General features: G+C 38.9%; 3 protein-coding genes and 1 long non-coding RNA gene across 6 annotated transcripts in view; 3 read left to right on the top strand and 1 right to left on the bottom strand.

Annotated features, from left to right (window-relative positions):
- The first annotated feature begins 1,776 nt into the window (after positions 1-1,776).
- Positions 1,777-8,379, top strand: foxo3a (forkhead box O3A). Its single transcript, XM_083545479.1, has 2 exons — positions 1,777-3,328; positions 5,061-8,379. Exons 1-2 carry the CDS (start codon positions 2,753-2,755, stop codon positions 6,381-6,383), a joined length of 1,899 nt encoding a protein of 632 aa, XP_083401605.1. The 5' UTR covers positions 1,777-2,752; the 3' UTR covers positions 6,384-8,379.
- Positions 8,380-16,552: 8,173 nt separating this feature from the next.
- On the bottom strand, positions 16,553-21,140 carry zbtb24 (zinc finger and BTB domain containing 24). 3 transcript variants are annotated; one of them, XM_083545477.1, is made up of 6 exons: positions 21,047-21,140; positions 19,090-20,000; positions 18,842-19,009; positions 18,561-18,728; positions 18,156-18,237; positions 16,553-18,051 (listed from the first exon to the last, which is right to left on the bottom strand). In XM_083545477.1, the coding sequence occupies exons 2-6, from the start codon at positions 19,976-19,978 to the stop codon at positions 17,157-17,159; spliced, it is 2,202 nt and encodes a 733-aa protein (XP_083401603.1). In that variant the 5' UTR covers positions 19,979-20,000; positions 21,047-21,140; the 3' UTR covers positions 16,553-17,156. The 3 variants fall into 3 exon arrangements, with proteins under 3 accessions (XP_083401603.1, XP_083401604.1, XP_083401602.1); XM_083545478.1 differs by having other exon boundaries at positions 19,090-20,322; positions 20,539-21,053; XM_083545476.1 differs by lacking the exon at positions 21,047-21,140 and adding an exon at positions 20,615-20,694.
- ddo (D-aspartate oxidase) lies at positions 20,634-24,349 on the top strand. Its single transcript, XM_083545481.1, has 5 exons — positions 20,634-20,769; positions 22,844-23,027; positions 23,110-23,218; positions 23,341-23,517; positions 23,744-24,349. The coding sequence occupies exons 2-5, from the start codon at positions 22,856-22,858 to the stop codon at positions 24,300-24,302; spliced, it is 1,017 nt and encodes a 338-aa protein (XP_083401607.1). The 5' UTR covers positions 20,634-20,769; positions 22,844-22,855; the 3' UTR covers positions 24,303-24,349.
- A 78-nt stretch (positions 24,350-24,427) lies between these two features.
- LOC310728238 overlaps positions 24,428-24,720 on the top strand; it is a 3,022-nt gene continuing 2,729 nt past the window's right edge. The window contains exon 1 of the long non-coding RNA XR_014534214.1: positions 24,428-24,720. This exon is cut by the window's right edge and continues 1,095 nt beyond it. This is a non-coding gene — a long non-coding RNA (uncharacterized lncRNA).

Here is a 24,720-nt window from a genome sequence, read left to right as displayed (position 1 = left end):
TTTTAATGCATATTCAGCAAAACTGGTTTTACAGCATTACTGATGCTAAAAGCATTAAAGGAGTGTTAAGAAAATGCATAATCACACTGCAATATCTCTCCACAGTGATAATACAGTGAAGATATATAGTGCAAATATGATTGACAGAAATCTTTTTTTTTTTTTCATCTTAGGATAAGAAGTTTAATGCAAAGCATACCAACTGTGATTCAATAGTGAATTATGTAGTCAACAAAACAAAACCATTTTAAATAACCCAGAATGTTTTTCTTCATAATATTGATTTGTACAGTAGTTGTAGAAGCAATAATAGGGATATTGACACTAATATTGACCCTATTTTCTGCATAAGACAACGGATGTTCTAAAGCACAGTAACAAGGCAAGAAACACCTGTGAACTGAAAACCATTCCAGGTGACTACCTCCAGGTGGCTACTTTGGACAATCTAAAATATAAAACATTCTGGGTTATTTAACATTTTTGTTTGTTTACTTCATAATTCCACACGTTTTTCCATAGTTTTGATTTCTTCATTATTAATGTACAATGTTGAAAGTAATAGAAATAAAGGAAAACCACTGAAGCCTCCTTCAGGTATGTCCAAATGTTTGACTGGTACTAAATCCCTTATAAGCAAACTTGCAAGACAGTGGCATAGAAAAAACTTCCTTAGGCACTAAGAAGAGACCATGAGAGGAACCAGATGGGCACCAGTTTGAGAACCTATAATTTATTTCCTTTTATTAAAGTGTATTATGTCGTCAAATAGGAAATTTATTATAGTTTGAACTTGAAGACAGTTTGTTTTACGGTGTAGAATCTTTACTTATAAGGATTTGAGTGCAAAAATGTTCATGGCAACTATAGTCCTAAACTATTTTAATGGTTTCTATTAGGTATCATCCACAGTAATGTCATGTATCTGTCCATGTGGGGGCATCCACATCCTTACAGATGGCTTATCATTTCTTTTCTGAATAGTAAACATTACTGTTAATAATCAAATATTGTTATAAAAAACAATGAAACTATTGATCGTCAAAAATAAACTAAAACTGCCACGGTACTAAAGAGAGAGAGAGGTTACAGCGTCTCGTACTTCGGACTTTGACATGATGACCCCCCAAAACTGCTGCAAAAGAAAATAAATGAACGTAAATAATCAAATCGCAGCTCTCGCGTCTGTAAATCGCGGTCTGTAAATGCAACAGTGTCTCCCCATGATCCACAAAACAACGCAGCAAATCTGCTGGGTGAAGTTCTTTAAAAATGGCGCCTGCTCCTTTCTCCAGTTAACGAACTGGTGTCCTGCTTGACAACACGTGATGAGCCAATCAGATGAAAGTGACGTCAGTGGAGCTCGCACTGAGGGCGGGGCGTGAAAGCCCTGTCACTAATGGGATCCTTTGCTCAGGTACCCAGACTAGAACCGTGAGGGGTTTTTTTGCGCATGCACCCTATATTTGATATAGATATGTTCTGTGAATAGAAGAATTCGATGTTAGACTATCAAATCATTTACCTACAGTTCGCGTGAGAATTTAAAGATTATTGTAAGTTTAAGAACAGCTTCGTGTATAAATGGAATCACGACATTATGTGCAGAACATCAGAATGCGGTTTGAAGTAACAAATGGCGCTCTGTCGCTCACACACACACACACACACACACACACACACACACACACACACACACACACACACACACACACACACACACACACACACACACACACACAACACACGGCTTCTTTAAAAATTTAACCCAATCGAGGCTCTTGGGGCGGAGCTTAGTCTTCAATGGTTCCTTCTTGTTGCTGCAGAAGGACTGTGTGTGTGTGTGTGTGTGTGTGTGTGTGTGTGTGTGTGTGTGTGTGTGTGTGTGTGTGTGTGTGTGTGTGTGTGTGTGTGTGTGTGAGAGAGAGAGAGAGAGAGAGAGAGAGAGAGAGAGCGCGCGCAGCATTAACGAGACTCTGTAGTTGGATCGCCCAGGATGTGGGGCGCAGGGTCTCATTCTGCTCGGAACCCTGTTGATGGAAATACATTTTGGGGAAACGATCTGTCAGAAAGTCGGTCGTTGTTATTCGCTGAATGCGGACGTTAGAGGTGATTATGGCTTGATTAGTGTTTGAAACGTTGCAATTCATTCGCCCCCGCTTTTTGGGCTCCATGAAGCGGATTTCTCTTTTCATTCCGCCTGGATAGAGCAAAGCATTGAAACATAGTCAAGATGGCAGCTGTACTTAGAGATTATGTTACGAGTGCAATGGCTTGCTCGGGGTCTCTGCAGTGTTACTTTTGAATTGTGGCAGCTGATGTCAATGAAAACGTTATTCGTGTGCAATTCGCTCTCAGGCGCTCGCTGGGATTCTCGCTGCACCCTTGTGCTACTGCATTGAGCGCTTTTAACGTGGAATTGTGCAGAATGAAAAGCAGATCGCTCCATCTCTCAGCAGGACACGTGGAGATTAGTTAGAGGGTTGTGGTGAAGGTTTTTATATCCACTGGTGCAACAAAACTAACATACAAGCTAATGCACTGAAGTGCAACTTTTGCTTTGGTGATCCGTCCGGAGTTTGAAAATGAGCACGTCGTGCACCAGTTTTGGTTTCCTCCAAGAGCCAAACGCGAAGTTAGAAGCGTCCTGCACGGAAATTCTCGCTTAGAAATCCGTCCATTGATGGAATGCGGGACCGTGGCGGAACTGTGTCAAAGAACATAAGCGCACAAAGAGTTCACCGAAGGAAACATGGCACAGGCTAGTGGCGAGGAGAACAAACCTCCCACAGGAGACGTTGATATAGACCCGGACTTCGAGCCTCAGAAAAGGCCAAGGTCCTGCACATGGCCTTTGCCTCGACCGGAGAGCAGCACTGGGAAGCCCGAGCCGACTGAAGACATTATTCCCGAGGAGGAGGACGACGAGAGCGGTGCTGATGGCCGTGTGGACTCCACCAACAAACACACAGGAGCGCAAATAGGCTACACACGAGACAACCAGAGCCAGTGTGATCCTCCTGGTCCAGCGTTAAATACAACTGGTAATGACAAAGACAGTGATGGTTCTCGTTCTCCCAGCACCTCCCAGCCGCTGGCCTCTGCAGCGCCTGACTCGGGCATTACTACTCTAACACTCCAGCAGCCCAGGAAATCATCTGCACGCAGAAATGCATGGGGAAATTACTCCTATGCTGATTTAATCACCCAGGCCATCGAGAGCTCCCCAGAGAAAAGGCTGACTTTGGCCCAGATCTACGACTGGATGGTCAGATCTGTGCCATACTTCAAGGACAAAGGTGACAGCAACAGCTCTGCGGGCTGGAAGGTAGGTGGGCTGTACAGTACACCTCAATTAAGTAATTATAATCATCATCATAATAATAATAATATTTAGAAAATAGGCCTGGTGCCTGACTATCAACACAAAATATATAAAGTATCAGGTTGGCAAAGGGCACACATGAAAAATTGGTAATAGGGTTGTGGGCTTTGTTGATTAAATGGGTGATGTCAGGGATACGCCAACGGGTGTTCGAGTAACCAGAGATAAAATAGAGCAAGGTTGCAAATGATAAACCCTCCTTAGCCTACATTTCTTTTGATTGGACCAGTGAAACCAGTATCTCTCACCAGCATAAGAGGGAGTAAAGCATATAAATATATAAATAAAGCAGCAGATATGTGTGAAGAACAGGGGCATCAGTAAATACAGCCAGTTTTAAATTAGAAAAGGGTATGATCTGCAAGATAAAGCATGTATCAACAGAGGGACTACAGCCTGGAAGCAAATGGATTTCTTTCCCTTGTTTGGGGTAATGCACTGGAAAAAAAAAAGGATTTGTGGTTATCAACAGAATACTCAATTCCCTGTCCTGAGTTCTCTCTCTCATAAAGATGATGCAGCTGCAGTATCGGATAATACAGAATCGGTATAGTGTTTATTGGAGGTGAAAAGATTATACACATCATATATGATTATCCCCCCTGTCGAATTGCACACCTTTAAACTATTGGTTATGAATGTTACATTTTGTGCATCAAATTTGTATGGTGAATGGTGGTCTCTTTTTCTGCCTTCAGGGATTTACCTTGTCTTGAAAAGCAGTTTTCTGCATAATGAAATGAAGCAAAGTGAATTTGCATGGCAAGACTGGATTTCAAAATTGACCCAAACCCTTTAAAATCAATGAAATCGAATAGGAAGTTGTGTATAATGACAGGTGAATGACAAAAGCTGTGTATTATTTGGCTCTGGTAAACATTGTAAAGAACTATGCCCTAAATACAAACTGTATTCATAATAAAATAATAATAATTTTCACTATATTTTGTATAATACTGACCCGAAATAAACCAAGACAGTCAAAACAAAAATGCTAGATTGCCCCAAATAAACAGTAATCAATAGTAATTATGAAAGAAGTAGAGATTCAGTGGAGAGGAGTGTGCAGGGTTAGGTTAAGCATGCATCATCATCTTATGGCACACAGATTTTGCATCTGCTTGCACTGGAGCTAGGGAGAAAAAAATGAGGTTTATTTCAATACAGGATTTGATTGGCTGCTTGGTCCCCACCTCCACTTTCTATTGGCTTGTAGCTTGAGCATAAGAATCAATCAGCTGACTGGAAACTATGTAGGTCAGTGTGTAGCAGAATGTGAGGAGCTTGGTGTTTGACAGCTAGCTTTGTGCAGACTGGCAGTGTTCCAGTGCTCTTCTGAACAGGGACAAATGCATGGCTGAAGGGAGGGTGGGCATAGGAAGCATTGCACATTACAGATCATTATTAGCCATGTTGTTTTTGCTCTCAGAGTATTGCAGTATGAGAAACGCTTATTTGCACATGGGTTTTTCCTATAGTAAATCTTGAAATTACATTGTTTTTTGTTGTTAATTCAGTGCCAAATATAATGCCCTCAGATCTTCATTTAGTACAGCTAATGTAGACTATTCTTGCAAAAATAAGCCCTGCACACTTTTACTCAATATGTGTAATTCTTTTGTACACAAGTTGCTCTATATTAAATATTAATACAAGTATAAACTTCTTTCCACAGAACTCTATACGACACAACCTGTCTCTCCACAGTCGGTTTGTCAGAGTGCAAAATGAAGGAACAGGCAAGAGTTCATGGTGGATGGTCAATCCAGATGGTGGGAAAGGTGGCAAAGTACCTCGAAGACGTGCTGTTTCCATGGACAACAGCAACAAGCTAATAAAGAGTGCTCGTGGCCGTGCTGCAAAAAAGAAAGCTGCTCTCCAGGCTGCTCAGGATGGAAGCTCAGAGAGCTCCTCCAGTCTGTCCAAATGGACTGGCAGTCCCACCTCCCGCAGCAGTGATGAGCTAGATGCCTGGACAGACTTCCGATCCCGCACTAATTCCAATGCCAGCACCATAAGTGGCCGACTGTCTCCTATCTTGGCCAACTTGGAAGTGGATGAGCTTGCTGATGATGACTCTCCTCTCTCGCCCATGTTGTACTCAAGTCCCAGTAGCATGTCTCCTTCCACTGGTTTGACTGAGCTGCCCCGCCTTGCTGACCTTGCAGGTACTATGAATCTCAATGATGGCCTCTCAGACAACCTGATGGATGACTTGCTTGATAACATCAGTTTAACAGCGTCACAGTCTCCAGGCCAAGATGATAACAGTGCCAGTGAACAAGGAAGCCCCGTGTTTACCTTCAGCTGCTCTGGCAGCAGTCTTGGGGTTCCTAACTCCATGTTTAGCCCATTGTCTGTCACCAGCCTGCGCCAGTCCCCCATGCAAACCATTCAGGAGAACTCGCAGGCCACCTTTACTTGTGGTTCCCACTTTGGGAAGCAGAGTTTACAGGATATGCTGAGCTCTGAGCCTCATAACCACAGTGATGTCCTACTGACCCAGTCCGACCCACTGATGTCTCAAACCAGTGCCTCCATTTCCTCTCAGAACTCCCGTCGCAGTGGACAAGCTGGACCCGGGGGGCAAATGGGAGTCAAGAAGGTCTCATTGTCTGGATGGCGTGTGAACGGGGTCTTGGGGTCCACAAGTGAGTCAGACTACCAAATCCTAATCAAACCGAATCAACAGTCTCCATCCAGGAGCACATCTATGCAGCTAAGCTCATCTGATTCCTTATTGTCAGGTTTGAATGGTATCATGCCCTGTGTACAGTCATCAGCTCAGGATCGATTCTCCACTGATCTTGATCTTGAGGATTTCAGCGGTAACCTTGATTGTGACATGGACACCATAATGCGGAATGATCTGATGGATGCAGATGACCTGGAGTTCAGCTTTGATTCTCATCTCTTTTTCCATCAAAATGCGAATCTAAATTCAGGGAGTATGTCAAATACCAAACAAACCTCATCCCAAAGCTGGGTACCAAGCTGATCATTTCAGCACATGGAATGTAGTGATGGGGCAGAATAAAGCTTTATAAAGTGTCCCAACCTTTTAATTACTGTCCTACCTACAGGACATGTAAAATAATCTAAAGGGCAGATGTTTGACTTGCCTTTGATGAATTAATGGTTTGGGCAACACATGTTGTGCATTGAGATAAACATAGGCTTGTATAGGATGAATTTCATGAAACTGATATGAAGTTTGATGGTCTACAAGGACTGAATAAAAAAAAAAAAAAGATAAACTGGAAAGGTTTTTGATGTTTTTTAGGTAATACAAATGAAGTCCCTTAATCCCTTACTCATACAACTAAGATTAGACACGTATTTTACTGTTACGTTTAAATTATGTGTAACCGTAGTTTAGAAGGTGATTTTCATATTGCTGGTACTCACATCGAAAGAAACCTGTATTCTGCCAAACTAGTAATCATTTAATAGACCATTAGTTGGCCTGTTTACACCATTGACTAGAGAAGGGTACTTTTTTTGTTTTCAGAGTTGACATGGGAATGTCTTATGCAGCCTTTATATTATTCTTGTACATCAGAAAAAGGGAAGAAAATGAATTGTATGATGTATTCATTACTCATTTCACGGAACAATGAAATAAGACCAGCTAATGAGCTATTAAAGGTGTTTAAAATCTTTTCCTTCTCTGCTGAAATGCATTAATGTTTTTTTAAACTGTCAAGGGGTGCATTTTATCAAGTACTTGATCTTACCAACTGTTCTATCACCACCTTCCAGACTAAACATCTTACAGTAGTTTCCTGCGATGTGTAAACTAAAATGTTTAGCATATTTATTCTAGAAGAAAGAGATTTCACAGATGGATACAGAATATTAGAACATGAATTGCCACTACATTTTGTGTATAGTTGGAAAACCACCATTTATAAGCTTTTAGGATTACAACGGCACACTTTTAGCATTTGTACATATCGGCACACTCCCTGGTGCTCAGAAGAGCATTGTTTTAGCTCTTATGGCAATATGCAGCAAGGATCTTCACTTTGCATGCGGGAAACAGACCCATTTTAGTATTATACCTGCATTTAATGGAAGTTAGTTTGCTTACATGGGACTGTTTCATCTAGTTTGTTAAACATTAAAGCAAATTAGCTAACAGTGAGAATAACTACTGTTTTGTATGTTTATAAGTAGTGCCATTCCGAGACCCCTGTCACTTGGCAAACCTGCAAGTCTAGCTTTATCATGGTTGAATTCAATTTTTGTACTCACAACTGCTCAAGCACCAATGTGCAATATGTTTTGAATAATGTTGAGTTAGGGTGGTCTTCATTGTTTACATAAATCCATTGTGCTAATAAAACCAAGAGTATTGTACATTGCTGTCCTGATAATGGGATATTTATTTTGAAAACATGTGGAAAATGTATCCTGATTTCATGGTATTATTAAGGCATTAATAGGAAATGTGGTGGAATGCAAATAAGAAAAGTGAGCAGTTTTATGTTTCACGTGCTCTACATACCATAACTAGCTATAATAAATCTATATACCAACAAGAGAGTTGAGTGTTTGCTAGAATAGCAGTAAGCATTGGACAATTTAGGTAGTAGAATGGGATGGGCAAGTGCATGTAAATAAAGCTTTCCGCAGTATAATGATTGTCTTTGGTCTTTGTTGTCTTTTGGTAATTAAGGTGTTTGTTAATAAAGGAAAGCCTGTTTTCTTGTGGGGGTTTTACAGTTCTACACCATGTCCTTATTAACCAGATTTAACTTTAAAATGGCTGTCACACTAAATATCAAGCAGTGAAATGACTGGTTATATAGAAGCAAATATATGAACATTTTTCTTGTGTATGTCTCCACAATAATACATGCTTATATTCTTATCGCAAACACTCTTGTGACTTGTGAATCTCACTGAAATTACTTACATCTATTGTTTGATTTTTAATTAGCTCCACTGGCCAATACCAAGGGTGCTTAATAAAGGCTTTATAACCACAATGATCCCTATGATGCTATTTGTTTTATTTTGCTGACCAAATCTATATATATATATATATATATATATATATATATATATATATATATATATATATATATATATATATATATATATATATATATACACACACACATATATATATATATATATATAGAGAGAGAGAGAGAGAGAGAGAGAGAGAGAGAGAGAGAGAGAGAGAGAGAGAGATATATAGAGATATATATAGAGATATATATATATATAGAGATATATACACTATACTAGTTGATTTTGATATTTGTACACTAAACACTTAAATGTTTTTATAGGGCAAATTGTCAAATAAAAAAAAGATGTTCCTCCTCAAAAGATTCCCATGTCTGGGTCAAAGAAAATCAGAGAAATCAGATCAGACAAAAAAGAAACGTGTTAGTCAGCTACCCTAAAGTAAGCAAATTGGTTCAGGGTGTTCCTTCCTTCCTTCCTTCTTTTAAGCCAGAGATCGTTTGCATCCATAGTGAAGTCTACATAAACAGTTTCACTCAAACACAGGAATACATACCTGATGGGGAGTTGTATTATTCAGAGGAGCTAAAATGTACACAATTTAAGCATTTTGGTGCTATTTTTTAACCCTCTTGCTTTTGGTTCCCAGCAGATCCACCTGACTAGTTCAAATAGATTGAACCAATCTACAACGATCATGACAAACATGCAAAGTCTCTCCTCTGGTACAGCAATCTTGATAGAATATGATTTTAAAAGCCACAATCCACTATGGGGAAGCAACCATTAAAACACTACAGCAAAACTATTAATATCTTCATTAGTAAAAGTGCACTCTGTTTGTGATATCTTCACCCAAGACATGTGATACCTTACAAGTGGTTGGGCCATATGTGAATTATTATTAGACATGTTACAGCACATGTGGGATGACCTGTATCAGTGTAATAAATTCTATTGGATTATAACCTTGGCAAAAACAGACATGCATCAAATAGTGCAAAGATGGAAGGTTAAAAAGCTAACTGGTCTTCTTTTCAGAACCCTGTCAGGACCCACTAAAGTCATTCACCATTAATTCAATATCAGACACATGAAGATATTCCAAAGACATCAGGAAAAACAAATTGAAGATGAACTCCATGGTTCGATAAAATGGCTCCTCAGTATTCAGAAGCTTTTGAAAAATCAAAATTCTACCCCCTTTTTTAATCCACAGCAATGACTTTTGTAGGAGGCCAGACCGAAGTACATTTGCCCCTCTGAATGATTATTAATATTTGTTTGTTTTATTTTGATGCCTTGACTAAAATGTCAGTAACCTACCAACAGTTATGTATCAGCAACTGTTCCTCAACTTAAATAGGTGGACAATCAGTTGAAGTATTTTACACATTTTAAGTTTTTGTTTTAAAATATAGTTATTTGTTTGCCTATTTGGTTTTGTGAAGATGTCAATGTTTCCAAATATTAATTATCCATATATTCATCTATTCATTTTTATTTTTATTATTTTTATTCTGCATGAAAATAATACTTTACTTAATACTTTACAAATTACACATATAACCATTAGCAAACAATGTTTATCACAATCAGACCAAATGTAATAGATACTAATGTAAGTGGCTTAGAGATGTTTAATTTGTGTGCTCTCAGGAATTGTGGAACTACATTTTGGCAAGCTGGAATCACACAGGTCATCTGGACTTTTACTCTGGACACAGGCCTGGGTCTTATTTGCTTTTCAACTGCAGTTGTAATCATTTGTTATATATTTTTTTTCCAGGGCAGTTAATATGTGACTAGTGGTTAAGGAGACATACTTCTGCAAAGAGCTGAGGACTACAATAATTTTCATCTTTCCTACTTTTAGGTGTATGCTGTTTCTACCACAACCCGGAAAATCGGAAGGAAAATAAATTAATGAATGACACACAAATCACTAGCTCATAAATACGGTTTTGTCGCACTTTGCTTTTTAACGCACATCTGGATTTGACAATCCTACTGGTAACCACCTGGTGGTCTAGTTGTTAAGATGCAACGCTCTCACCGCTGCGACCCGGGTTCGATCCCCGGTCAGGGAACCATCCCCAGCCACTCTCAGTGCCGGTCCCAAGCCCGGATAAATTGGGGAGGGTTGCGTTAGGAAGGGCATCCAGCGTAAAACATGTGCCAAATCAAACGTGCGGAGGATCCGCTGTGGCGACCCCTAACGGGAGAAGCCGAAAGAAAGTTTTTTAGTAACAGTAGGTATAAAAAGTTCTATATGTCCTTGTGCACTGATTGGTCAGTGCCACAGTGGTGAGATCTGATTGGATATAAGCACTTTTGCTGTGAACCAATCAGCTGGTCTGTATCCAAGTGAAATTGGGCTGTGGAGCTATTTAAGGGCACATTGGAGGGAACATGTCTGACATTTGATTAAAATTCTTATATTTGAATGATTATTCTGAAGGTTCTTATACTATAGTATCTATCACTAAGTCAACAAGTTGAAAAGAATGCATTAACTGATTGATTTAAATAATAATAATAATAATAATAATAATAATAATAATAATAATAATAAAACTGTCAGCTAGTTTACATTTGTAAATAATTGATACTGATAAATGAAATAAGATACACGCAAACTACTTTATGCCTGCATGGACTAGTGACCTTTTTTTTTTTTGCCACAATGCTAACTAATACTTTTATGGACTCCATACTGGTTATACTGTATGTTATGTATTTGTTATTATGGTGTTTTTGCACTAAATGTTTTGCAACATATGCTCTTTATGCCGTGTCCTAGTAAGTTTTGTATAGATGTGTGTTACTTCTGTGTTAATGTGTCGCACTTTGGTCCTGGGGGAACGTTGCTTCGTTTCACTGTGTATCTACTGTAATTAAAATAAAAAGCTACTTTACTTCACTTGATACATTTACACTTAATTCAAAGTCAATTAGGTGGATGTAAATGTATTTATATAATTTATTTCATTTTTATGTATGTATTATTTTCTTGTATACACGGTAAACATGAGAATGACATATTTCTCTACTGCAACCATTAAAGACTTATTTTTTTTAATGCTTTAAACTACAAACATTAACAAATTAACCAAACGTAATCTATAAAGGAAAATGATAACAATACTGATAACAATAATAACAATAATAGCTTACATGCAATAATAAATAATCGATACATATTCATATAAAATAAATGAAAGACTTCCTAATTCCGGTCCCCTTTAACTAAACGACGTGACGGAATGACATAATGCAGATCGATATGTTTCGATTGCCATCTGCTGGCCAAAAGCAGCAAAGCAGTGATTGTTTTATATTGTCTGATTCACAGGAGAAAACTTAGTAATTAAGTAATTAAATGCGTATTAATTATTTTACCTTCCCTATAATTTAATGACCGTAACAATTTATGTGGGAATTCTGTGGGGCCTATGTGCCATTTGGGGGAATTTCCATGTAATTTGTTCAACGTTAAACTACTCTTACAAATATTGGCCATTTATAAATATATATAGAAGAAAAGTGTGCAGGACGGGTGGAGTGGGTGGAGAAGAGTGGCAGGAGTGATTTCTGATAGAAGGGTATCTGCAAGAGTGAAAGGGAAAGTAAATAGGACTGTCGTGAGACCTGCAATGTTGTATGGTTTCGAGACAGTAGCGTTGACTAAAAGACCTTAACTAGTGTTGAATAATGAGGGGAGTGTGGATGAAGCATTTTGAGCAGCTGATGAAAGAGAAATGATAGAGAGAAAGGTGGATGATGTGGAGGTGGTGAAGCAGGAAGTGGATAGGATTAGTAAAGAGGAAGTGAGTGCAGCGATTAAGAGGATGAAGAGTGGAAAGTTGATTGGACCAGAGGACATACCGGTAAAAGCGTGGAGATGTTTAGGAGAGATGACAGTGGAGTTTTGAACCAGGTTGTTCAACATGATTTTGAAAGCTGAGAGGATGCCTGAGGAATGGAGAAGGAGTGTGCTGGTACCAATCATTAAGAATGAGGGAGATGTGCAGACCTGCAGTAACTAAAGGGGAATAAAGTGGATCAGTCACACCATGAAGTTATGGGAAAGAGTAGTGGAAGCCAAGCTGAGAGAAGAGGTGACCATCTGTGAGCAACAGTATGGTTTCATGCCGAGGAAGAGCACCACAGATGCCTTATTTGCTTTGAGAATGTTGATGGAGAAGTATAAAAAAAGTCAGAAGGAGTTGCATTGTGTGTTTGTGGATTTAGAGAAAGCGTACGACAGGGTGCCGAGAGAGGAGTTGTGGTATTGTATGAGGAAATCAGGTGTGTCAGAGAAGTATGTGAGGGTGGTGCAGGACATGTATCAGGACAGTGTGACAGCAGTTAAGTGTGCAGTAGGAACGACAGACTGGTTCAAGGTGAAGGTTGGACTGCAACAAGGATTCGCTCTTAACCCTTTCTTGTTTGAAGTGGTGATGGACAGGTTGATGGGCGAGGTCAGACAGAAGTTTCCCTGGACTATGATGTTTCCAGATGATATTGTGATTTGTGGTGAGAGTAGGAAGCAGCTTGAGAAGAGCCTGGAGGGGTGGAGGAACATGCTGGAGAAAGTCATTAGGAGACATATGGAGACAGTTGATCTGCTGTGGCGACCCCTAATGGGAGCAGCCGAAAGAAGAAGAAGAAGATAAATATATGCTAAAGAAAATGAGTAGTGTGAAAATTAAACAGTGAGTGGATAACTAAATATACCTGATAGCAATAATTTTAGCAAATGATTAGGATGATGATGTAACATAATCTGACAACTACCTGGATCTGATGACATTTTCCATCAAAGATATAATTTTTGGCCTGAAAAAAAGAAGGAAAAAAGGGGTCAGGGAAAGTTGACTAATATTTTGTGCATTTCTGTAATGCAATTATTTATTTCCTAATAAAAGGTTAAATCAGTTAATGAACCTATTGATTTATTCTATAAATAAGATTTACTTCATGTATCATCATGATATCAAATGTATTTATCAGAACCATATTATACATTAAATTCTACATTTAGAATGTAGCTCTATTAAAACAATTTTGTATTATTTTAGTTTTTGTGTTTAGAATTGTGCATGGATACAAAAGAAAGATTATTTCTCTAATAACATTCATGGACACAGACGAGCTCTCCTTTTTCAAACTTTCAAACTTTATTTTCTTTCAATCCCTGTGCTCCTCTGCACACTCCCCAGAGCACCTGCTTGCTCGCCTCCTTCCTTCAAAATCCAAGTCCATCCAGAAATACATTATTTTCAGTGTCAAAATACAAGATAAATTATTTCCTAAATGTAAAGCATTCTTTAAATTCAATCCACATACATTTTCACTGTTGTATTAGTACCCACACTAATCACAGGGGGTTGTCTCCATGCTATTTACCTTAAATTTATTTTATTTCCACATCAAATCTTATTTAACTTAATATTCACTGATATTTTATTTCTACCGAAATATAAATATAATATTGGAAGGCTTTTTTCCATGTTGTTTATTTAGAGAGCATGGTTTCCTCAGGGAACCCCAAAACTTCTCTCAGCTCTAGTGTTGAACTTATGTTTGTTGACAATTGAGAAGGGTGAGAAATCATTCACTCAGTATGATGTAGATCCAATGAGCAACTTCAACTTCTTTTGTGCACAAGCTGCAGTGAAGCTGCAGTGAAGCAATTTGCAGCAGATTGACACTCCCTAGGAACCTGGCAGCATAGAGCTTGTAGGACAACCTCAGCTGCTCAGAGACATGCTCAACCAGGACAGTGTGTATGGTTGTATTTGGTGTTACAGAAACTCTAATTTAAACTGGTATATCATGGTATGAGCAACAATTCTGATGGGAAGTCTTTCAGTGTCCTTTTGCTTCAGCTAATTTTGATAGAGGTGACTGGGCTGTCTAGGTTACAAAAATAGAACTGGCGCAATAGTGTAGGCATTCACTCAGATGCGGAATGTCTGGAAGACTACAAGTGAGAGTATAATTAGCCCTGCATGGTTGAGAGGACAGCTTTTTCTTTCTTCTTTTCCAATCACCCAAAACTGCTGATTGGATTTTCCTAAAAATGCACGTGCTAGTTTTCCACTTTCTATATTGATAGCTTTACACATATATTTCTGCCTGCATCTACTGTTAGTGATGGACTCTCCTAAACTATACTAAATCTAAACTAGTACAGTTTAGGGGAACCAATTCAGTTTACATTATCAGTGTGGTTTAATATTATAGTGATTCCATTATATAGAGTATAGAGGCTAATGGGGCAATGCTGGCAGTTTCTCTGCTTCTTGCTGAAATTCAAAGTTTCTGGTTCCCTACTGTCTTGTAAATTACAATACTAGATTCTGAAAATGTAGTATGTATATTGATTGTCAACCTTATATTTCCTCATAAGTTCCACTCCCGCTGCATTTGCACTGAAAGGAAAGCACTACCTACCTCTTCTTGAGCTTATCCACGTAGTTGTGTAATTGAAAAATTATCAAGGTAATTGATTCCACAGCCAATTCCACTCTCTCTTGGATCCCTGGCTTTTGATGGCTGTGGCATCATCAGGGTTCAAAGCTACAATCTCTGGATGACAGGGTGAACGCTTTTCTGTTGTGGAAAACATGAATGACATGGAAGATGTCAACAGAAACTTGAGGAGATGTGCAGCCAACAATCACATTCAGCAGAGGGACTTCTCACTGCTGGAACTGACAGTCTTTAAAGAACCCTGGGCAAGAAACCAACTAAAGGTTGAACAAACGAATCCGGCTTGTCTAAAATGTTCTCTAAATTTTTTAGGAAACATCTCAACAAATACTTCATTTCTTTTTGTAAGCAGACGTGTATTAAAAATCCATGTTTAATTTGATGCGTGATTGTGCATGATGATGCATAGTTGGATCGAGATTTATTACATGTGTATGAATGTTCTGGTTTAGCAGATGGGGAAGAAACAGAAGTATGAGGCTTTGCTGGCAGACAACCAACACAACGAAGCTGTGTGTCCCCTCTAGGAACCATGAAGGTTGACATAAATACATGGCAGCTAGACACTTTTCTTATTAACTGTTGTGGTACTATTACTAATTCAGTTAGATCTTTTCATATACTTGATTGTTTTCTGTCATTTATATTCATTTTTCTTTAACACGATTGTCAGTAGGATGGTATTGCGTACATGTCCTATTCTGTTTGTTTATGTGGAGCAGCTGCTCAGGCTGTTGGAGAGCGCAACAAGGACATACCTGATTAGAGTAGGATAAACAGGGAAATGAGCGTGTGATGTCAGAACACACTCAGCATGACAGATCCCTCCCTACAAGTACACCACACACTGATGTACTGTGCAGACTCATCAGATAACACTGCTCGCTGCAGGAGGCTGGGAAATGTGCCTGGCTTTCAAGCAAGGAGTGGTCTATAGTGCAGTCAAGAAGCATGCAGTCATTAGCCTGAATGTCATGCTTCCTGAATATTAATTGTTACAAAGGGGAATGTTATTGATGTTAATGAAACTGAAAAGATGTTTGAGGTTGTGCATTTTATGGCACCTACTAAAACTGCAAGAATTTCAGAGGTGTGTGCCAGCTCCATCATGAATACACAAAATGGATAAAGTATAGATCCAACCATCCAACATTGTCTAAATGTTTTCCTTCACGTACTTAGATTGTCATTTATTTTTTCCATCAAGCATCGTTTTAAATATCACCTGGCTTGGAGTGTGCATTCAAACAAATTCTAAAAGTGTTTAGTGGACTTTGCAAACCCTATTCTTATGGATCTTATGTTGTACACGTAAATGTTCGGGCCAAATTAGTTTCTTATAACCAGAGTATGCAAAGACAATACAATACCATTCATTCAACATTGTGGCAACAGTTTTTGGAAGAACCACTTGTCCATTTGTTGGTCAGGTGTCCACATGCTTTTGATCATAGTGTAAAAGATCACCTGGTGACCACACATCTTGCTGCAATTATGATCTCTCTCTCTCTCTCTCTCTCTCTCTCTCTCTCTCTCTCTCTCTCTCTCTCTCTCACACACACACACACAATATATATATTCTTTCAAGAGTTAAAAGTTTAAATAATACATTTTGAATGTTTACTTTTTTTCTTTCTTTTTTTTAAATAAATGTACATACATTTGACCTAGGAAAGTGTAACATTGTAAAGGGAACAAGAAACAAATTTATTATAGAAATAAAGCTCCATCAAATTACATTGGAAAAAAGAAATGCATCCAAAACTCGATGTTAATTAGATAAGTGAGAGGTAGAACTCTACTGAACATCTGAACTGAACAGGACTGGTTTAACTCTATTGGTGGTAATTCATAGAACTTGCAGTGCCTGTTTTGGTGACCACAAACAAGATGTTATACAATTCCGATTCTAGCACCTTAAATAACAATAAAGTCATGCATTAATTCATGTTATGTGCATTTTTTTTTTGCAATTTAAGCTAAATTCCTACATATGAGCAAAAGCTTGGTATAAAACTATTTTATCGGTCATATAAGCATCCTATCTCATCTGTGCACTGTATTTCTGATTAATGTACCACAGGCACTTATTAAATGAAGTGGCAACACATTTGCTATGAGTTTTGCTGAATTCGGCTTCCTTATCCACCTTGTATAAACTGAACACATTGTGTAATGTCATTATCAAACCATCATTAAAACACTTTTTGGTCAAATTATAAAAATAATTTGTTCCATTGCTATCAATATCAGCACAAGCAGTCCAGATGAGGTATGTTTCAGCTTTTCCTTAACTCTGTGGGGTAAGCCCTGTTGTATAGAGGTATGACACTGTGCCTGCCTGGATCTGAAAGGTCTGTCCCTGGATCTGAGTGCTGGAGATCTGCTCACTTGTCTGACTGATGGAGATTGGCTGGCCAGCTTGGCTGCTGATATGGATGGTACCTGTGTGACTCTGGTTGTGCTGCTCTCTTGGAGGTTCCTGTGTAGCAGAAAGCTGAGGCACAGCCTGCTGGATCACCTGCAGCTGCTGAAGAGGCCGTGAGCTAATTTGTAGCTGCTGTGCTGAGCCATGCTGAACCTGAAAGTGCTCCATTGCTTCTTTAGTCAGAGTGATAACATGCATCTGCTCAGCCTGCTCACTGCTCACCTCGCCTTCAACCACACTAATGGTCTGGATTTGTGTGCTGGGGTCTAGTTCGTCCTGAGTGACCAGAGCCAAGTTCTGGATATGCGCAGAAGGATGAGTGAGAAGAGTGAGGCTGGAATGGGTCTGACCTGCTGATGCCAACTCCTCAGCACCATTTTCAGCAGTGATGATACTAATACTGCCTGGCTTCTGGCCTGCCACTAGGTTAATATTGTCCACTTCACCGGTGACCACTAACTGAATCTCTTGTTCTGTGTGAGTGGGAATCTGGTACTGCTGCAGCTCCAGGACATTGTGCATCTTCTCATTCTCTGCCATGACCTCCACAGTGGTTGGCTGTGAGCCCGCCACACCTGGCCGCTCTTTATTGTGAGTTTTAGTGTGCGCTTTTAAATTGTCCAAACGGGTAAAAGAAAGACTACACACAGTGCACATGTAGGGCTTTTTCCCTGTGTGAGAGGCGACATGGCGTCTTCTGGCACTAGGATCAGAAAATGACTTGCTGCAGATGTTGCAAACATATGGCTTCTCTCCACTAAAGAACACAAGATTAAGAATAAGGAACATATCAGTATCATCACATGCTAATTTTGATGCTGTTGCTGATTGAGACTAAACAGACTAAACAGGATGGCCTACCTGTGAATTCTAATGTGCGTCTGCAGGGTGCTCTTGGCAGTAAAACACTTTCCACAAAACTCACATGTAAAAGGTTTTTCACCTAAAACAACACACAAACAATGACAGAAAGTGAAAAATATTTCTGAATCAAGTCAGTTTTTGGCCAGACAGTGGCCCATTAACTCAGTTAATTATGCTAGAATTGAAAGAAAAGATTCAGAGATATTAGAATTGATGCTGCTAGCTGATGCAAGTTGCTTTTTGTCTGGGAGCTCAAATTGTGTATTCAATTAAATAAATCTGCTTATGGTTATGTAGTTTACAGTAAATCACAGTCATATTAGCTGAGATATTTGACTCGACTAAGAAGAGTGCAGTAAAGCATGTGTTACTCTGTGTATTTGAGACCTGCTGTCCCCTTACCTGTGTGTGTTCTCAGGTGCTTCTTTAGTTGTGCTGCATCCTTAAATCTGTGGTGACAATGTTCACATTCAGGTAGCGCTTTTCCGCTATGAATGCGGTAATGACTATTTAACTGCCTCTTCTGACTATAGGTTTTTCCACACTGGTCACAACTGAAAGATTTCTTTTCTGAGACAGAAGATAGAGATACACCAAAAATATATGATACGACATTTAATTTAATGACTAGAAATAATGTTGGTGAAAATTGATTGATGAAAATTCCCAGCAGCTTTTCATACCTGCATGCAAGTTCATATGTTCCTGCAGGGAGTGCTTTGTGGACAAAGCTTTAGAGCAAATGTTGCATACAAATGGCTTCTCTCCAGTGTGCATACGCTGATGAACTAAAAGGGTGTGTTTCTGTGTAAAGCAGTTACCACAAACATGGCACCGGAAGGGTTTTTCTCCTGCACAAGAACCATTAAAAAATATCACAGAAAGCTATTTTAAATATGCTTTACTGTTATGACAGTATTTACAAATTTACCTGTATGGGTTCGCTGATGTATTTTTAAAAACAGATGGTTTTTAAAAACTTTGCCGCAGTCATCACAGCGTGGTACTGTAGCTGGGTATTTCCTCTTTCTGCCCCTCTTTCCTAGCATTCTTCCTTCACTAATTTCATTTCCAAGCCTGTAGCTTTTTAGTTTCACCGGCTGCCGTATTTGCCGCTTGCGATGCCGAGGTCTGTCCTCACTTGGGTCATAATCAGCATCGTCTGAATCATTGGGAGGGGGATTAGAGTTGCATGTAGGTTCAGTGGACTCTGAGGAATCGACAGGTAAATCCACTGTAGTTGTATCCTGCTCCTCATTAAGTCTTTTTTCGTTTTCATTTGATTCCTGGGGCAGTAGTACCAAGTCTGGTCCCGAAGGGTTGTTTTTTCTGGGCCGCCCCCTTTTGCGCTTTGAAGGGATTTCATTTGTGCTTGTGTCACCATCACCTACTTCCGAGCAGACATTTGAAGCTGAGACTTTATTACTTAACTGAAAATCCGCAGAGGCTTTGACTAACTCACTTATTTCCAGCAAGCGGGCGACGTCAAGCAACTGTCCAGCGCTGCTCTCTTCCACTGACACACTGGCACTGTAGATAAACTCGAGCACAGATTCAAAGGTCTTTGGTGCCATGCCATCCAGCGTATATATGGTTTGACAGGCCTGGTCTTCAGCAGTAAACATTAAGGAGAAATATTCGCTGCTCGCAGCCAGCAGTGCTTTATGTGCTTTAAAATGCACATCTTCAACAATGAGGGTTATATCACAAAGCATTTGTCTTTTCCTCAGTGTGTCAAATTTATTAAGGATCGCATCCTTATGCGATTTGGAACAAAAGGTCAGTAAGCTGGAAGCGTGGGCCTGTGTTCGCTCTGACATTCTTTCTGCTTTGTGTGGTAACCTAGAAAAATGACAAGAAGGCATCATCACCCAGAGACATCTGTGTTATATGAGATATTTTCATTGTATGATTGTCATTGGATTTAATAGATGGACAGCATGGGCTTCACCCCATCCTTTAAATGATTGCACCAAATATTATAGAGGAGAAATAAAAATCTGTGCAAAGATGTGTTTTTTAAGATGCTCAAAATAAAAAAGCATCTACATTTCTGCATCTACAGAAAAATAAGTTTTTCAAAGGCTCGACTATCAGAAAATTAGATTTGTCCCAGGATCTCACCCACGTAATATCCCACGTGGGCCTTTTCTAAAAAAAAAAGCTGTTTCAACTTTTTAAATCATTGTTGATAATTATTAAGAGAAATCATTAACATGATCAATGTCTTCACATAGATGAATGTCATTAATTATTAATAACAACATATAATAAAAGGTAAATTGAGCAAATTTGTTATTTCAGATCAAACTGGTAGCCCTTCACATTAATCGGTACCCAATAAGTAGCTTTTAGTTTCAAAAAGGTTGGTGACCCCTGCTTTATGGTATCGATTCAAAATTAGGCTCTCTTAGGTCTCTTCCTGGTCGGCCGCGACCAATGGGCGTGCCGCTTACATTCTTACGTCATCAGAATGGATATATCACAGCAAATGATTACCGAAGGAAAGCGGACAAGACTTCTTAACCGATAATTATTTTATCATGGCTCATTTATCGTGTATTCTACACGTCTGGCAAAATCGGATTATTCCCTCTCCCCTTGGTTTTAGGTGAGAATCCCAACTGAATGTTTAACACCATGTCGTCTCATGCAGCACTACATGTCGCGGACTGACTATTAAATGAGCGCCATATTAAAATCCCCCCCCAAAAAAGGGGGTCTTCTGTTTGGTTGTTATGTATCACAGAATACTGCGCCACAAACAGCAGCGGAACACATTGTACGTAAATTTGCACCGGCCACTCGTGCGTTTCTCTTTGGCGCACATTAAGAACATGTGAAGGACATTGTTTTAAACCCTACATACAAAGCTTCCAGGACCTTACCTTCAACGGATCGCGTCAACAGCCGAAATATCGCGAGATATCCGGTTATTGGCTGCAAAAAAAACCGTGACTGGCGCCCTCTAGTGGCTATTTGTCGGTAAAATGTGCTCTGTAGGCACTTGAAAAAATAGATAAGCTAAAACTTAAACTCAACTTAATAAAACCGACAAGCCGTTTTTTATTTTCTCATTAAAGTCGTGTTACTGCATCGTCACTGTTTTTTTTTTATTTTCAAGCATGCAGTGTCACAAAAAAAAGACCAACATGTGTTTACAATACAAAGAATGATTAATTGATCATTCTAACACAACCCTATGAGAATTTTACAGTGGAGACCTGGACCATTTTTGAGTGACAGGTGAAGACCTACCTCTTCCTGAACCACATAAATGAACACATTCCAAGTTTGTTTCGTAAAAAACAAACAAAAAAAACCCCAGAGTTGTAGCCTGGTGTATCTTAAGTTGTAATCTAGCATTCCAGTGTAGATTTATTCATTGATAGAGACTCAAAGCACTTTTGTATGTCGCTCTGGACAAGGCCGTCTGCTAAATGCCGCAAATGTAAATGAGTTTATAGCCTGGTGTCTGCCCCCCACCATTTACATATACATTCACCAAACACCTGATTTGGACCTGAAACTCCTACTGATCAATGCAATTATATAATAAACCAATAATGGTAGCAGTGCAATAAATTTTTGCAGACACAGAGAAGCAGCTTTGGTTAAGGTTCACGTCCACCATGAGAACTGGTGAAATTGAGCTCTCAGGAGATTAGATTTTTACATCTAGATTAGACTATAGTAACACTTTACTGTCTGGATGTTTCTCTAAACTTTTTTAAATAAAGCCCCACAGTTATGGAAAAGCCTTCCAATTAGTGTTCTGGACTCAGACACAGTCTCAGTGTTTAAGTCTAGGCTAAAACACATTCATTTAGTCTAGTCTATTGTTAGTAGGTTTTTCATAGTCAATGTAGCAGATAAGGACAGATCCTGGATATAGAGTGTTTTGCTCAACTGGGCTATTTGAATGCTTTCGATATTTGGATGATGTCCATTGTTAAAAGCTCTTCCAAATAAAAATGAATTGAATTGAATAAATCCATTTCTCCATATTCTAAAGCCAACTTCCCTCATAAATTTGAAAAAAGAAAAAGACTCAAACTGGCTTCACCGGATCTGAATTCAGTGGAACACCTTCCGGAGATTTGCAGAAAAATCTATAAACTCTATAAAAAATTTTTACAGCTAAAATTCTACTAAGTAATGGCATAATTTCAACATTCACCGAAATGTATAGAGTTATTGTGCTCAGTGTACTGATTTCCTCTCAATGTGGAGATGTTTTTTATGCTATCTCTGCATTCATCATAGTGCTTTGTCATTTTTAGTTTTAGTACATACTGTTTTTTCTGATATGTAAACTATAATTTATTGTGCAACCTTTTCTCTGTGCAGTTTTAATGTTAAGGAGTGGGGCTCATGGAGCAGACAAGTTTGGCAGTCATTTTACTGTTGAAATTTAACTATACAATGTGCAACTGTACCTAAAATTGACCTGAATTTGTCTCTAGCACTACTAACACAAACAAGAAAGATTGATCTTTGCTCTTTGAATTTAAATATCATCATCTTTGATTAAAAATTAACTTGTGTTGTAAAGTCACTTTAAAATGTATCAGAGGTTAAAGTGTTCCAGTTTATGAGTCTGAAGGAGTCCACTAGGATTGAGTTGAGTTTGCTGGGGCTCATATAAAAACAACTTGCTTCTTTTATTCATTGTATTCCCTCAGTTAAACTCCAGCATGAAGAAGGTAAAAGTTGTCGTAGTTGGAGCAGGAGTGGTTGGGATGTCTACAGCTGTGTGTATAGCTGAGGCTTTGCCCTTCTGCAGTGTCACTATCCTGGCTAAGAACTTCTCTCCAGACACCACCAGTGATGTAGCTGCTGGGATTCTTCTGCCACGGGAAATACCAGGTAAGGACTGTTTTGCTCGTTTCTAGGTAAATGTCCAAAGCTATGCTCGGTAATGGACAATGTTGCACTCTGTATGTACCAGGTATTCCTCTGGAACGTCAGCGGCGTTGGTTTCAAGGCACATTTGATCATTTACTGGCAATTACTGATTCACCACAGGCCTCAGAAGCAGGAGTACTTCAGAGCTTAGGGTTTGTATGGATATCATAAAAATATAATGTAAAATAATCATGCATTGCTTTCTATCATATGTACAATTTTTATGTACTATTGAATATGTCCGTTAACATTTATAAATCTGAATCTTATCCAGATACCAAATATTCAAAGAGGTCCCTATTAAGACAAAACCGTACTGGGCAGATATAGTGTTTGGTTTTCGGACTATGACGGATCGTGAAATGAAGAGATTCCCCAATCATAAGTTTGGTCAAGCAATACTCACTCTTAAGTGTGAAGGCCTCAGATATCTGCCATGGCTGGAGAAGAGGTAAAAATATATTTTTCCCTGTTATTATTTTAAAAAATATTAAAGAAAAGCTCATTGTACAAAGCAACAAAAGATGCTTTAGAAATTACATTTACTTAATTGGACTTTGGTGAATCTTTTTTGTAGTATGTCTGTTTTTTTTTTTTTTTTTGACTGTTTTTGTTATCTTGTGGATTCTTGCAATTGTCTGATAAGCAAATTGCTAACAGTCTGTTTTCAATAAAAGGTTGACAAAAGCAGGTGGTCAGATGAAACGAGAGAAAGTGACAGACCTTCAGCAGCTCGCCTATACCCATGATGTCATCGTCAACTGCTCAGGCCTAGGCTCCCGGTCTTTGGTGGAAGATGAACAGATTCACCCTGTACGTGGACAAGTCATTAAAGTTCATGCTCCCTGGTTAAAGAATTTTATTCGTGATGGAGATGGAAATACCTACATCTACCCAGGCATTGACTATGTCACTCTGGGGGGAACTCAGCAGATGAATAATTGGAGCTTGGAGGTGGATAAGGATGACAGTAAGAGCATAATGGAGCGTTGTAGTGCATTATTACCATCTCTAAGGAATGCTCAGGTGCTGGGAGAAAAGGTGGGACTGAGGCCTGGCCGGAGCAGCCCACGTATTGAGAGAGAATGGCTGCAAGTTCAGGGGCGACAAGTGCCACTGGTGCATAACTATGGCCATGCCTCCTGGGGCATCTCTCTGAGCTGGGGCACTGCACTGGAGGCCCTGGATTTGGTGAGGAAAAGTCTGCATGAGAAACCACCTCATGCCAGATTGTGAATGCACAGAAATCACATAAACATGAGATATGATTATATATATATATATATATATATATATATATATATATATATATATATATGATTATATATATATATATATATATATATAATGTTTATGTGATTTCCCCTTTTAGCTGTAGTTGTCACACAAGGTAATATTTAACCATCATTTCATGCTTCATGGCAAATAGCATTGATTATTGTTGTTGTTTCAATAATTCACAAACGTACTAGAATACTTATTAGATTAGCTTTAGTAATGTTCTGTGTGCTATTTGTTCTGCTAAAAATAGCTTCTGCCAGGAAAGATTTCAGCCGGTCTGTTTTTCTGCCTTTTCATTGTTATTTTTTGTCACTGCCCATTATTTGTTTCAAAATATCTCATGATGTAAAATTTCTTAATTACTGTAGCAGTC

Source organism: Silurus aristotelis (assembly GCF_946808225.1).
Source record: "Silurus aristotelis genome assembly, chromosome: 6".
Lineage (NCBI taxonomy): Eukaryota > Metazoa > Chordata > Actinopteri > Siluriformes > Siluridae > Silurus > Silurus aristotelis.
This window is presented reverse-complemented; position numbering and strand designations above follow the sequence as displayed.